The sequence below is a fragment of the Xiphophorus couchianus genome, chromosome 12, assembly GCF_001444195.1.
Source record: "Xiphophorus couchianus chromosome 12, X_couchianus-1.0, whole genome shotgun sequence".
Classification (NCBI taxonomy): Eukaryota; Metazoa; Chordata; class Actinopteri; order Cyprinodontiformes; family Poeciliidae; genus Xiphophorus; species Xiphophorus couchianus.
The window spans coordinates 23,176,481-23,190,148 of record NC_040239.1 but is presented as its reverse complement, the minus strand read 5'-3'; the positions used below and the strand labels follow the sequence as shown (position 1 = coordinate 23,190,148).

The window sequence follows — 13,668 nt, the reverse complement described above, 5'->3', positions numbered from 1 at the left end:
TCTTTAATCTCAGTTACATGACAGTCGTGTACGGTTTGAGTTAACAGAGGTAACCAAGGCAACCTAGACTCTTCTGAAGATAAAGATGCTGCAGTCTCAAAGCAGATTGTGTTTCAAATAGAAACAAGCACTCTAGTTATGTTGTGAATTTAAACATAACTAATTCCTCCTCTACATGTTTTTAGCATCATGTACTGTCTGAAAAGATTTTTTTAAATAAAGGATCAATTTGTGGTTATGTTTAATATTCTGTATTTATAAAAAAACTTTCACGCAATTTTCAAAGGATACCATTTCCAAAATGCAGACACAAAAGCACATTGCAGTATTATTCTCAAACAGACAAAACATTTACCTGAAATTGCAAAAACAAAAAAAACCTTTCAACAACAAAATCAGGTCCAAAAACCACAGAATTAGTCTAATTCTTCTTCTTTAAACCTCCAAATTACAATCTCTCCATTGTCGCTGCAGGAAGCCAGTAGGCCCGCCTCCTTCGGGTTCCAGGAAACGCAGTTAGCATCCTCGCTGTGAGCTTTGGTCTCCTGGGCGACGAGCGAAAACACTGGCTCATCAGGACTGGCCGTCACATCCTCCTTGAAAACTCTCACTGCGTCATCACCGCAGGCGGTCGCCAGAGCGCCCGTCAGTTCACACCTGAACAGACGTGATTTATTTAAGTCAAGTAATTTCACTTTCAGAGAGAAAAAGTGTTTTAAGACTGATAATAGAAATGGACCGATTTATAGCTACTGAGATGTTTTTCAAATTACAACAACAAACATTTTATTTCGGTAATTTGTGAAATTTCAAGCATTTTTGAATTTTTATTACAGCTAATGGAAAGTAGAAAAATTGGTGTTGGTGACTGACAGCTGCACAACTATCAGGACATCACTATTCACCGTAATTACGACCCTATCTGGGTCCTAACATTTCTGCAATAAAGAATTTCTAAGGAGCTATTGGGAAATTATCTATAAGCCATCAACTTGTAAATAAACACTAAAACATGTCAAAAGGTCTGATTAAACTGTTAATAACATAAGTCGCTGATGCACCCAATCATCATGACATTAACAGGCATTGGTTGTCCTACCAGGCGACATCGTACACCGTTCGTCCATGGTACCCAGACAGGGTGCACACACACTTCCAGGAGAGGTTCCCTTTAAACAAGCAAATTGACAAAAAGTTGTTCATTTTTCCTTGCAATACACGACGACAAAAGTGCTGCTGTCCACCATGAACTCACCTTGCCCATTCTCGCTGGGACACTCTTTCCAAATCTTCACGGTGCGGTCATCACTGCAGGAGGCCATCCTCTCCCCTGAGGCATCGAAACACAAACTCCACACTGTGGATGTGTGGCCCTGCAAGGTGGCCTGGCACTCCCAGTCGTCGTCTTCCTCTTTGTAAATGCAGATGTTGTTGTCATAGCTGGCTGAAGCCAGAAGCTGTGTAAACAGAAAGTTCAGTGACAGCCTGTTGTCAAGCTAAGGTATGATTAGCATGCAAGGAGTCAGGGGCTACCTCCTTCTTGGGGTGCCACGCAACATGCTTGACATCTTGTGTGTGAGCGTTCAACACAGTAACACACTCGTATTCTTCATCTTCATCCACTGAAACGCACAAACGAATTGTGTTTGTACACAAGCTAAGAGCTAGCGTTAATTTAGTGATTTTACGACAATGGATTTCACTTTAGATTCGGTGAAAACAAACCTTCCCAAACCCAGACGCTCTTGTCTCGGCTGCAGGTGGCCAGGAGGTTCCCTGAAGGAGCCCACGCCACGCATTTGACCTCGTTTTCGTGTCCTTCCAACACGGTCAAGCTCTAGAAGACAAGTTCAAAAGTTCAGAAGTTTTTTGAAAATTCACTGGCTGAACAAGAAAAGTTTCATCGGACCTCAAAGTCATCGTTCTTTTTTTTCCAGATGCATGTGGTAGCATCAAAACTGGCAGAGGCCAGATAATTGCCACAAGGTGACCAGGCCACCTTCCTCACAGTGCGCTGGTGACCATCCTGCAGCACGGTCTTACAGATCCAAGAGTCACCTGAAAAAGAAATGCAGAAAAGATCAATCCTTTAATCTCATTCAACAAACACCGTTAGAGACAAGACTGAAAAAAAATCCCATTTGGGGCAAATGGACAAATCGGTCCCACTCATAACAGATGGAACTACTTCAACAGTGTAAAAGTGACATTTTCTGTTTTCATGTGGTATTTGGCTTTTTTTTTTTAAATTAAAAATACAGAAATGTAACACTAAAATGTTTGCTTTAAAGTATATAAAACACAGGCTATGTCCAAAACACATGGATTAGAGTAACTGCAACACCTAACGGAGAGGATGCAAACCAGGTGGATCCAGCTGGCAAGTGTTTTTGTGAGCTACCTTAAATTGTAATGAAGATGAACGAGCTCAAAGTGAAGTTTCACTTTAAAAAGTGTTTTCTAAGCATTACCTTGTTGGCATCATTTATCTACAGAAACATGACCCACCTGTCCATGTTTTAAGTGTTAGTGTTGTGCTATAGCTCGTGTTATTGACAGCTCACCCTCTCGGCCCCATATCCGGACGGCCTTGTCACCACCGCATGAAGCCAGCAGGGCCCCACTCGGGCTCCAGGAGACGAACCAGCAGCAGGAGTCCGGGTGCGCGCTGATCCTCTGAACCAGGGACAGAGCTTCCTTCATGGCTACTCAAATATTTCACGCAGTTGAAGCGTGGATACTTCCGTGTCTACTTTTAACGCCCGGTAGTACGAAGCCCACTTGTCATGTATCAGCATGTGGAGCAGCAGAAATGAATGAGGGTCGTTTATGTAGCAGTGGACAAAGTAAAACAATATCTTACAGAGATGTCTACAGCGGAAATGTTGCCATGTTTGCTTATCATAGGCTGCGCGCGTTGCATTCTGGATCACTTCCGTTCTCTGACGCTAGACACGCACCATTTGTCAACCTCTCCTCTACTCGCCGGCGAGAGCGGTGGACACCCACTTCGGCTGGGGAAAAAAAATACAAGTTATGTCTTAGAAAAATGATTTATCGACATTTGTCTCTATGTAATAAATTGCTGGCGGGGTATCAAGCAGCAGATCACATTTGGTAAATTTTATGTAGTTATTACACGTTTCCTTTGTTGGCATTTAATGAAACTTTGTAAACAAACTTTCTGTGAAAAGAAATCCCTGACCTTGCACCAACATAGTAACTAAACAGCAAACACTTTACTCTCAGTTTATGAGGGGAAACTCCTCCCACTCCACTGCGTCATCACTTCTAGCCGAGTGATACGCCGGCTGAATGTTAAGGAATAAGTCTACTGACTTTTAGACTACTTTGATTTGAAATGAGGCAAAAAAAAAAAAAAAAAAAGAAGAAAACTGTCTAATACTTCTTTGTGGGGGTAAAACAATTTGTAATTGGCAATCTAATTGGAAATATTTATTTACTGTTGTGTAAGTGGTTTTGGACGAGTCACCACTAGATGGCAGCAACCCCTCCTCTTAGACCGGTGCCAACTGCTAACAGGAAGTCAACATTACAGGAAACCAGCGTAAGCTGTCTTTTGTTTTGTTTTGTGTTTCCTTTTCTGTACTAATAGTAACCGTATGTTTTTATTGTTGTAGGTATTCTTATCGTGTGTTAAGTGTGTTTGTTTGTTTGTGTTGGGTTTAGTTTTCTCCTTAGATTTTGTTATATTTGACGTTGACAAGGAGTTAGCGTATCAGGCTAACAGAAGAGCTAACAGGCCTAGAGGCCATCTGTTCATTGTCTGATCGGCCGCCAGCGTCTTGTTTTATCTAGCATCCCAGTTTTTGTCGGACATATAGTGTGTAACTCATCGAAAGAAAGAGTCCAGAGCCGCTGTCATCCCTTCGTGATCCAAGTTTCCTTGCCTGAACCGGCTTACAGGCCTTTCTCTGCCTACTCTCTTGGTTGCCTCATCCCTTAGCTACGGAAGGATTGCTATAAAAAAAGAAGTCACTAACGCTCCTCACACCAATTATTAAGGAGACGCAATAACCATGTATGCGCCACCGGGTTCCACTCTCCCTGGAGGTCGGAGACGGAGAGCGGGCACCTCCCTGCCCAAGCAGCCGGAGCGGAGCTTGGTGTCGGCTCTGCCCGGAGCTCTGTCCATCACAGCGCTGTGCACGGCTCTGGCTGAACCGGCCTGGCTCCGGGTTCACGGAGGGGCCTGCCCTAGACAAGAGCTGGGGGTGGCGGATGTCTTGGGGTACATCGATCCCAAGCTTCTGGATGGTGAGAATAATCACGTCACAACCCGTAGCGTAGGCAGTTGTTAATCATTCGGCTGTCTTGTAACTTTGTGACTTCTATATTTCCACAGATTACTGTGTAAACCCACAAATCATCCTGTTGCTGAGAGTCATCGCTGCCTTCTGTTTCCTCGGCATATTATGCAGTCTGACTGCTTTTCTGTTGGATGTGTTTGGACCCAAGCACTCTGCCCTAAAGGTCACACGCAGATATGCTTTTGCACATATACTAACAGGTACATATCCTTATTGTTGGAGGGTTTTTTTAAAAATTATTTTGTGTATCAATAAACAAAGTAAAGGTGGACGATTTGGCAAAAATATCAAATCAGAATTTTTAAAAAGTAAAATCATGATGTCTGAGTTTTTTTTATACAGAAAGGTTTACCTTAAAGAAAGCATATTACCAGAGCATTTAGGAAGAATGTTTTTAAACAGATTTTCATATAATGTGTTATGTTGCTAACCTCTTACGTACAGTTGACATAAACTTAACCCTATGCTCAGTCTCACACTATTTAAAGTAAAATGATCAATTTTATATCTTTTGAGTAAATCTATTCAAGCAATCAATCAATCTTTATGTACAAACTACTTTTTATGCAATCAAACCTGACATGAAATGTTTTTTTACATTATTTAAACTTTGTGTACAACTCTAAAAATAAAAATAATCAAAACTGATGCAGCTGGACAAGAACATTGAAAACCAAACTTGTTCTTGTCCTTAGTGCACTATTATATCGAGCAGACCTATTCTGTTAGTTTTATTAACCTACTCTCTCTCCCCTCAGTGCTGCAGTGTGCCACAGTAATTGGGTTTTGCTACTGGACCTCAGAACTGATCTTGGCGCTTCAGCAGCAGCACAAAAAGTACCACGGCTCTCTCATATACGTCACCTTCGCCATCAGCTTCTACCTGGTGGCGGGCGCTGGCGGCGCATCGATCCTCGCCACCGCCGCAAACCTCCTACGCCACTACCCCACGGAGGAGGAGGAGCAGGCCCTGGAGTTGCTCTCGGAGATGGAGGACAGCAGCGAGACTTTTCCTGCCGACTACGACGTCGCCAATCAGTTTCAGCCGCCACCTGCCTACACGCCCTAATCCAACCAGACTGGCCTTGCGAAAAAATTGTTTTATCCCCGACCACAGCTACTTTGCTTGACGTGCACACCACGCTCAATTTATCAAATGGAAACCTTTGCAAAAACTCTCGGCAACGAACGTAACACGCGCACGGGTCGGTGCGTCGATTCCTTGAAAGACAGTGGCTTTGGGTGCATGGAAGCTTTCTTTAGTGGTGGCGTCAATTTAGGAGCTGCTTCATACTTAATTCTCACTGCTGAAGTGGTTAGTGATTTGCATGTAAATGGCTTTTAGGATCTGGTCCTTACATGTAACTATAAGTCATCTGCAAAAAAATAAAATAAAAAATCACCTAACAGCGCTCATCACAGGAAACAGAAGAAGCAGCTGCAACCTGATCAGCGCTGTTGCCGAGTGTTATCATCAGCCGTAGTTATAGTTGGATTTGGGTGGAGCTTTGATTAAACAGCTTTGTGATTTTTCATTTGACATATTTGCCACGTGTGTGATTTCTTTCTTCTTCTTCTTTTGTCCTGATGTTGCTTATTTGCAGGAATCCATCAACACTGATGAGATTGTTTTAAACATGAATTTTATACAAAAAAAAAAAACCCGTACCTTATTCATTCTGTCCTGTCTTTTCTCTTGCTTTCTCACTCACTATTTTCACCTCCTCTCTTCTAGACGTGACAGAAGCATTTACAAACATTGTGAGGGAGGGGAGTTTTTTGTGTTTCGAAAACACGGTGTGGATCGCGGGTGCAGAGAAATGGAGGCTAGCTTGGCAGCAAACCTCGCAGCATAAACATCGGTTACGTCATCATAATTGTATTTGAGTTTTAAAAAAGAGGATTTTGTTTGTACTCTGTGAATACCTTTCGTGACCACTTCAGTATGTGTTTTCCATGCGTGAGTTCTGCTGATTTTTCTGATTTGTAGGCCGCGGTTCGGATCTTCCGTGTTCCACGTAAGGTTCCTGCTGCCGCTTGAGTTTGTGACTGATGTGATGATTGTAGTCGGTTGCACATTTGTTTCTGTTTGTGTATTTTGTTTCTCACTGTATTTTCTTCATCTTTATGTAAATAGTAATTGTTTATACATGCAGTAAAGTGGCCATAATAAAAGAAACGTCATATTTTGCCTTCTGTTGTTCATCTGTACATTGACAAATGACTTCTTTTTTTTTCCCTGAACCTTCACTGTGAGTTGTCTCCCCTTCAGGTGCATCTCAATAAATTAAAATATCAAACATTTCCTTGTGATTCAATTGAAAAAAATATTGGTAACACTTTTATTAAAGACTGATATGACTGTCATAAATATGGCATAACATTTGTCATGAACATAAAGGAGTCTTTATGAATGTTTATGACTGTTGTCATGAAGTGTCATTCGGTAAATAATGACACTTTTAATGCAAAGTTGCATTAAAAGTTCACTAAAAGTGCCAATTTTGAATTATTTAGTAAATAATGACAGTTTAATGCAAAGCTGGCACTTTTAATAGACTTTTAGTGCAACCTTTAAAGCAACTTTGCATTAAAAGTGTCATTATTTACCGAATGACACTTCATGACAACAGTCAAACATTCATAAAGACTCCTTTATGTTCATGACAGCTGTTACGCCATTTAGCTGTTATGTCATTGCAGTCCTATGCACATCCCTTCAAATACAGTGTTACCAAAATGTTATCAAGTGTTTATTTCTTTTAATCTTTACTGTCCTTAAACATTTGACTGGATCTTTGCCTTTCCACCTTTCCTTCACACTCTGGGGCCTTGATCTTTAGATAAAATGCACATTTTGCTTTCACCTTAGAAGAGAACCTTGCAGCACTGAGTTCAGTCCTTAGTTCAGGTAAGAAACTCCTGATATCTTTAATTCAAGAGTGGTTCAACACAACAAATGTAACAATGTAGCATCTCTATCTTGGATGCATCTGTGTGTGGTTGCTCCAGAAGCACTGACTCCATCTACAGACTAGAACTTGTGAACACCCACTGTGCTCTTGAATTGACTTTGCTTCACAGTCTGCTCAAGGCTGCGGTCATTCCTGTTTTTCCTGCATAATTTCTTGCTAAACCTTTTCCTTCCACACAACTTTCCATTAATAATCTTTGATACAGTCCTCTTACAGTCTCTTTAGCAATGACGTTTTGTGGCTTACCAACAATTCAATCAACACTCTTCCCTATCACTAAGTAGGCTATAACATTTCAGTATTATTTTTAATAGTTTTATATTCTAACTTTAAAAAATAAAAACTGAATCTCAGGTATTCCTTTGTTGTAATCATCAAAATTAACAGAAAAAACACACACTTCATCTCAGTGTGTGATGAAGTTGTATGAGTTTCACTTCTTGACTTGAAATACTGAATTGAATCAAACTTTTCAAAATAGTTTACTGAGATGCAGCTGAACATTTTTACTCTGAAAGTGACATTTCCATCTGTTGAAGGTATTTCTGGGTTCGCCGTCTAGACTCAACACGGCATTACAAAGCGTAAGAGCCTTACACCCTAATGGACTTTACAGGACATATGGTATGCCACTATGCCCGTATATTGCAGTTGGACACCGTTTCCTAATCAATGCACTGTATCAAGTGCCAAGCTCTTAATGGGTCAAGATATTAGCTGAAGCTAAAGTTTCACTCCGTGGCTAAATACCTTAAGTTAATCAGAAGAATTAACGAGGTATTAATAGGGAAGGGTGTTCTGGAAAGGAAGAAGTCAAGTCGTGAAAAGACAATGGAGCTCAGCTTATGTGATAACGTCACTCGGCCCCACACTGCTAGTATAAATACAGACCTCCTCAGTGAGATCAATATCTGCCCTCTCAGAGGTCTTTACAGGCTCCGTCTGTTAATCGGGTACTTTCCTGCGGAATCACTAAAGCTTAATCATGCTGGCAACCAGGACCTTGCTGTCAAAACAGACTCTGACCGCTGTCTCTCATCAGCCTGCCTGCTTCGTTCATCAAGGGGAATATGGCTACTGGGGAAACACCAAAGTTGCTGTGGTAAGTTTAAGCAAATAATATGCTACGAGTGAAAAGAAGTGGACCAATGCAGTGAGTCGATATATTCCAGGTTTTCTCAGGATGTGGATGGTGGGATGGAAGTGATGTCCATGAAGGAGTGTAGTGAGTATCCAGGCACATTCTCACCAATCCATGAACCTCCACCAGTGCAGACATGATGGCTCTAAACCTTTTGTGTGCAGCACCATGTACCACCTGAGCAGGAACGGCGCCCGCTTCCGCATGTTTGCTCCAAATCAGCAGCAAATGCATGTGATGGATCACATGAAGAAGCAGCCTTCCTCGGGCGAGAACCGGTAGGAGCCACACACACCAGACAGTGAACTGACTTGACCTTTCGCATGCATGTGTAACCGTCTGACCCGACTCTTCCCACAAGGTAGTATTTTTGATTATATCTGGCCATCAAACAGGAACGTGATGATCGAGTCAGCTCGCTTCATTCATGGCCAGGGAAAGAAGCAAATACAGGACCTATCCACGCTGGACGTCAACAACTTCGACGCCGTCATCTTTCCTGGAGGCCACGGGATCGTCAAGAATCTGTGAGGGGTCACTTGCAAACTGGGCTGTGCAAAGAAAAGTAAAATTGGGTACAATGCGGTTCACTCAAGCCTTAAATACTAATGGAAGTGTAAAAAATCTTAATTGTATTTTTAGATCCACTTTTATGAAGGACGGCAAGGACTGCAAGCTGCACAATGACGTGGAAAGAGTGCTTAAAGAGTTCCACCGTTCTCGCAAACCTATTGGGTATGTATGCTGCGATCCGTCCTCAGTAATTAGCCTCACTGACTTTGAGTTAGAAAGTCAGGGAGAAGTACAGAACTATGTCGAACATGAGGCTAAGCTCCAGACTGCCTCTGACATCTTCCTCCTGTCTTAATTAAAATGCACCAATTTAAATAAACAAAAGCTTTAGACAACCTGATAATGGAATTAGGGCACTGCAAGGAGTCACTGGTGACTTAGACGTTTAGTCAGGCAAATGAAATTAGGTGAGGAAGCTGTGGTGAACATTTAATTCAGCACGGTATGATCTTTTTTTGTTGCGAAAGCCTTTTTAGGTAAAAAAAAAAAAGAAAAAAAGTTGATTCTTTCCACAAACGTCCTGTAAAGTTTATTAAGCCAATTAACAAGGCTAATTTCGGCACAACAAAGCCTAAAGCTTCTCAGCAGCCCTTTGTTTACACAATAGGTGAATCTGATCTAAATTTCTCAGATTTCAGGATTTGACAAACAGCAATGGACAGAAGAACAGAAATTGTACTTCATCAGCCGTTTTAAAGGTAGTTTTTTTCTTGTACACTGATTTTAGGAATCTGTTTAGCGAGAGTCTTCACTTGAACTCTCAGTGGAGAGAGCAGCTAGGGCAAATGCCGTAAAAATAGCCTTACTGCTCCTAAGCCCAAACTGGAAGATGTGAAAGCAGGCAAATCCTTTAAAGCGGGGAGGACACAACAAAGGCTCTGACATAAATGCTTCCACTCTAATGGGATCGGGTTAAAACAACAGATTCTGGCCGGAGGGATGAGGTGACGGGCAGACGTCTGCGTTGAGGTCGGGTGAAAGGGCACTGGGTGTTAGGTGAAGACGGGAGGATTCCAGGTATGGAGAGATGCAGGATTACAGGAATTAAAGGAAAGAGTGAAGGAGAATGCTAAGGAGGAGAAGGTAAAAGGACAGTCGCCATGACAACAGAAGGTTAAATAGTTTGCTGACCCGTGCACCGTAATCCCTACCTATCACAATTAGCGCACAGAACGAGTTTGAGCCAATGAAGCTCCTGTCTTCAGCAAAATTTATCCGTCTGAAAGTTATAACCGAGAACAATCACAGCTCATAGACGTTTGGTATTGCCTTGGTGATTGCTTTCTCCTTTAGCAGACAAGAGCCTGGTGATTTTCAGATGCACGTTGTTCTTTGTTCATTCTGTTGATCACTTTTACATCTTAACCAGCGTTGTCCCCTACAGTCTGCTCTTATCTTAATCAATTATGTAGAAGTGTATGGTCAAAATTGACAGACTTGCTAATTAATTTTACAACAACCTGCTAACATGAGTCAAGTTGCTGTGTGCTGAGTATGAAGAGATCAGGATGCTACATTATGCATAATCCTAAGTAATTAAATACAAGGTAACTGGACTTCTTCCAGTGCTTAGGACTCTCATGTCCTTAATGACCAAGAATCTACTCACTGGCAGACCAGGAATGCCCACACCCAGTCTTCAATAGCCACTATCCTGCAACTTCTAGACGCATTCAAAATTTTATAATCAGCAGTCTCTCAGCTTTACAGAGGCTGGGTAACGAGCAATTTATGTGATTTAAGTGTTTTCAAGAAGAAATGCATCTAAAGGTTGTAAGGTAGTAGATCTTGAGGACTGGACTTCGGCCCCCCTGGTGTGGACTGAGATTCTCAGTCTAAATCGCGCTGTTGCAGTACAAAGTACAGACGGCCATCATTCATAAAATAAATTACTGCAACAAAACTGCAGGACCCATTCTGGTTTCACAGGCATAGGCAGGCGCTGTGCGGACTTTTCTTACGGTCAGGTGAGAGGTGGCATCGGGTATTAGATGAAGGTGGGAAGATCCCCAGATGAAGGAGATTTGGGATTACCGGAATTACTGGGAAGAGCGGAGCTGGATGCTGATGAAAAGGTGAAGAAAAGGTCACCATGACAACTGAAGACTGAGGGTAGTCCCGACCTCTACCCTAGTTTCATAGTTTAAAAAAACCCAACAACAATAAAACAAAATTGTTTATGAACCAGTTAATGGAGTTCACCATATTTCCCGTAAAAACAAAGGCTACAGAAAGTGAAAGTAAAAAAACATTTGTCGTGCCAGTCGGCTGTAGAATACTGCTTTTTCCATTGGTTGGTTTTGTGGGCGTTGGTGCCTAAAAGAGTATTTTTTTTGTATCTGAATAATATATGTTGAGCTGTGCCAGTCAGAAGTTCAGATACACTCATCATCGGCTTAAATGTATTTAATTTTGCACTTTTGATGATGCGTTTGAATTTGTCTTGTTTTAGAGTGGTATGATAAACATAACAATGCAACTTTCAATTCATTTTAAAAACAACAATTGGGCACACAAATTTAGATTTACTGCTGATTTTCTCTTATTTATAAAAATTCAAAATTGGACATGCGGGTCAAATTTACTGATACACCCCCACTAATAATTTAGCTGCCATTAAGGATCTAGATTGGCCCCAACTAGGTTTAAAAGCTGCGTCTATGCAAAAATAATTCAGGCAGTTTATATCCAGTTCTGCCAAAAAGAGTCATAAAATATCTAACCGAAACCTTGATGATGGCTGCAAGAGGTCTGTAGTTGTTCAGCTGGGGACTTTTATCCAAATATTACTGTGGTGAATTCCTACTTTTACAATTGGTTCAGGTTTTATATGTTGCAATTTTCAGTCCCTCCCAAAAACAAGGATCACTTGAACTTAGGTTTTCAGTTCTGTTCAATTTACTCATACAGTATGGATTTAAAACAAATGTCATCTCAAGGCAATTTACAAATCTAAAACATCCAGGTGTATATACAGAAATAGACAATCTAGTTGTCTATTTCTGGACTAAAATCCAGTCAAATGCTCATGCAACTAAGTGTAAAACAGAGTGCTTTCCAAAGGTTAAAAATATACAAACGTGAAACCACTAGAAATCCATTCATTAAAATAATCAAGGAAAACAGACAAATAAAACAATGAATAAATAAGAGCTAGTGATAAATTAACCAATTACTGGAGATTAAAAAGAATGCGGTGACAGAGGTCAGTTAATTTCATAAAGTTGTTCTTTTGCAGTCATTCCTTATGTTGAGCATGTGTGTGGTGACAGTGGAAAGGAACATTTTTGCTTCAGCAGCCTAAAATAAATAAGCAGAAACAGATATCATTTATATGCAGGAACAAGTAGAGAGGGAACATAAAGTTAATGTCATAAATAACAGCAGATAATATACATGATTGGAGCGTAGCAGGAGAAAGTAGCAAAGTGACATGATAGTCAGTTTGTCCTCCAGCAACTTAACCCGATAGCAGCATAACTACAGAGATAGCTCAGGATAATCTAAGCCAGTCCAACTATAGGCTGTAAAATTAAGTTTTTAACCTAGTCTTAAATGTAGACTGAGCGTCTGCTGCAAACTGGAAGCTGGTTCCACAGGAGGGGAGCTCGATAACTAGAGGATCTGCTTCTCATCAGTGAACCTAACAGAACTGATGTAAGATGGAGCTTGATTATTAAGAACTTTATTTGTATTTAAAATTGTATTCTGTAATTAGCAGGTTGTCAATAAAGGTAAAAATTGGACACATTTGATCTCACCCTTTAGTTCTTCAGAACTCTCACTTTGGATAAGCTGGAGGCTTGAAACTGCGTTGAAATCAACACTTCATGGTAGCTAACAGTTTCTGCCGATAAAGAGTTGTAGTTTTTCTTCTATTAAAAAAAAAAATTCTATGTCACTAACATGCAATCAACCTTTGACCTCGTTAACAGGACATGATTAGTGCATTAAAGCGGTGAAAGACTTGTGCCTCTGTTCCAGCCTGGCCAGCATGGCTCCGGTGCTGGCCTGCCGCGTGTTGCCCAGCATCGAGGTGACCATGGGCTACGAGCGGGACGAGAGCACCCGCTGGGGGAACTGGCCTCAAACCAACATGGTGCAGGCTGTGAAGGGCATGGGCGCTCGCCACGTCGTCCGTGAGCCATACATATCCTTTCAGAGCGCTGTTTGTCGTAAATTCAAGCGAAAGCCTGTTCGTCTTCATCATTACTGTGACTCCTCCGCTGCTTTGACCTTAACCATTTCTTTCACGAAGCCTATGTGGATGAGAAGAACAAAGTGGTCAGCACTCCGTCCTTCATGTGGGAGACGGATTATCACTATCACTATATATTCGATGGTGTTGGAAATATGGTCAAACATGTGATGCGTCTCTCCTCCAAGAAAGAGTAATGCTGAATGCCCGGCATTCACCTCTACACTGTGATGAAACCTTACCTGGAATAATAAAAATGCTCTAGTTGAAATGCAAATTTTGTGCAATTGATGGTTAAAGGCTGTTTTGGATAAATGTTATAAACGTGTGCGTCTCAGTGAAGCAGACGTAGACGTGTACGTATTTTAGTAAATTCACTCAAAAAGTGAACCTAGCTAATGTAAACCTAAACTTCAGTTGATAAAGAAATAGGATATTGCGCAATCCAGA

The 13,668-nt window shown here is 41.3% G+C and overlaps 3 protein-coding genes across 3 annotated transcripts; 2 read left to right on the top strand and 1 right to left on the bottom strand.

Moving 5' to 3' along the window:
* Window positions 1-224: 224 nt before the first annotated feature.
* Window positions 225-2,935, bottom strand: ciao1 (cytosolic iron-sulfur assembly component 1). Its single transcript, XM_028032798.1, has 7 exons — window positions 2,565-2,935; window positions 1,910-2,058; window positions 1,726-1,837; window positions 1,534-1,622; window positions 1,256-1,457; window positions 1,100-1,169; window positions 225-657 (listed from the first exon to the last, which is right to left on the bottom strand). The coding sequence occupies exons 1-7, from the start codon at window positions 2,701-2,703 to the stop codon at window positions 417-419; spliced, it is 1,002 nt and encodes a 333-aa protein (XP_027888599.1). The 5' UTR covers window positions 2,704-2,935; the 3' UTR covers window positions 225-416.
* Window positions 2,936-3,505: 570 nt separating this feature from the next.
* On the top strand, window positions 3,506-6,635 carry tmem127 (transmembrane protein 127). Its single transcript, XM_028032800.1, has 3 exons — window positions 3,506-4,278; window positions 4,367-4,531; window positions 5,090-6,635. Exons 1-3 carry the CDS (start codon window positions 4,041-4,043, stop codon window positions 5,398-5,400), a joined length of 714 nt encoding a protein of 237 aa, XP_027888601.1. The 5' UTR covers window positions 3,506-4,040; the 3' UTR covers window positions 5,401-6,635.
* A 1,565-nt stretch (window positions 6,636-8,200) lies between these two features.
* On the top strand, window positions 8,201-13,495 carry gatd3l (glutamine amidotransferase class 1 domain containing 3, like). Its single transcript, XM_028032896.1, has 7 exons — window positions 8,201-8,408; window positions 8,479-8,531; window positions 8,612-8,725; window positions 8,843-8,974; window positions 9,090-9,182; window positions 13,005-13,170; window positions 13,275-13,495. The coding sequence occupies exons 1-7, from the start codon at window positions 8,292-8,294 to the stop codon at window positions 13,413-13,415; spliced, it is 816 nt and encodes a 271-aa protein (XP_027888697.1). The 5' UTR covers window positions 8,201-8,291; the 3' UTR covers window positions 13,416-13,495.
* The last annotated feature ends 173 nt before the right edge of the window (window positions 13,496-13,668 follow it).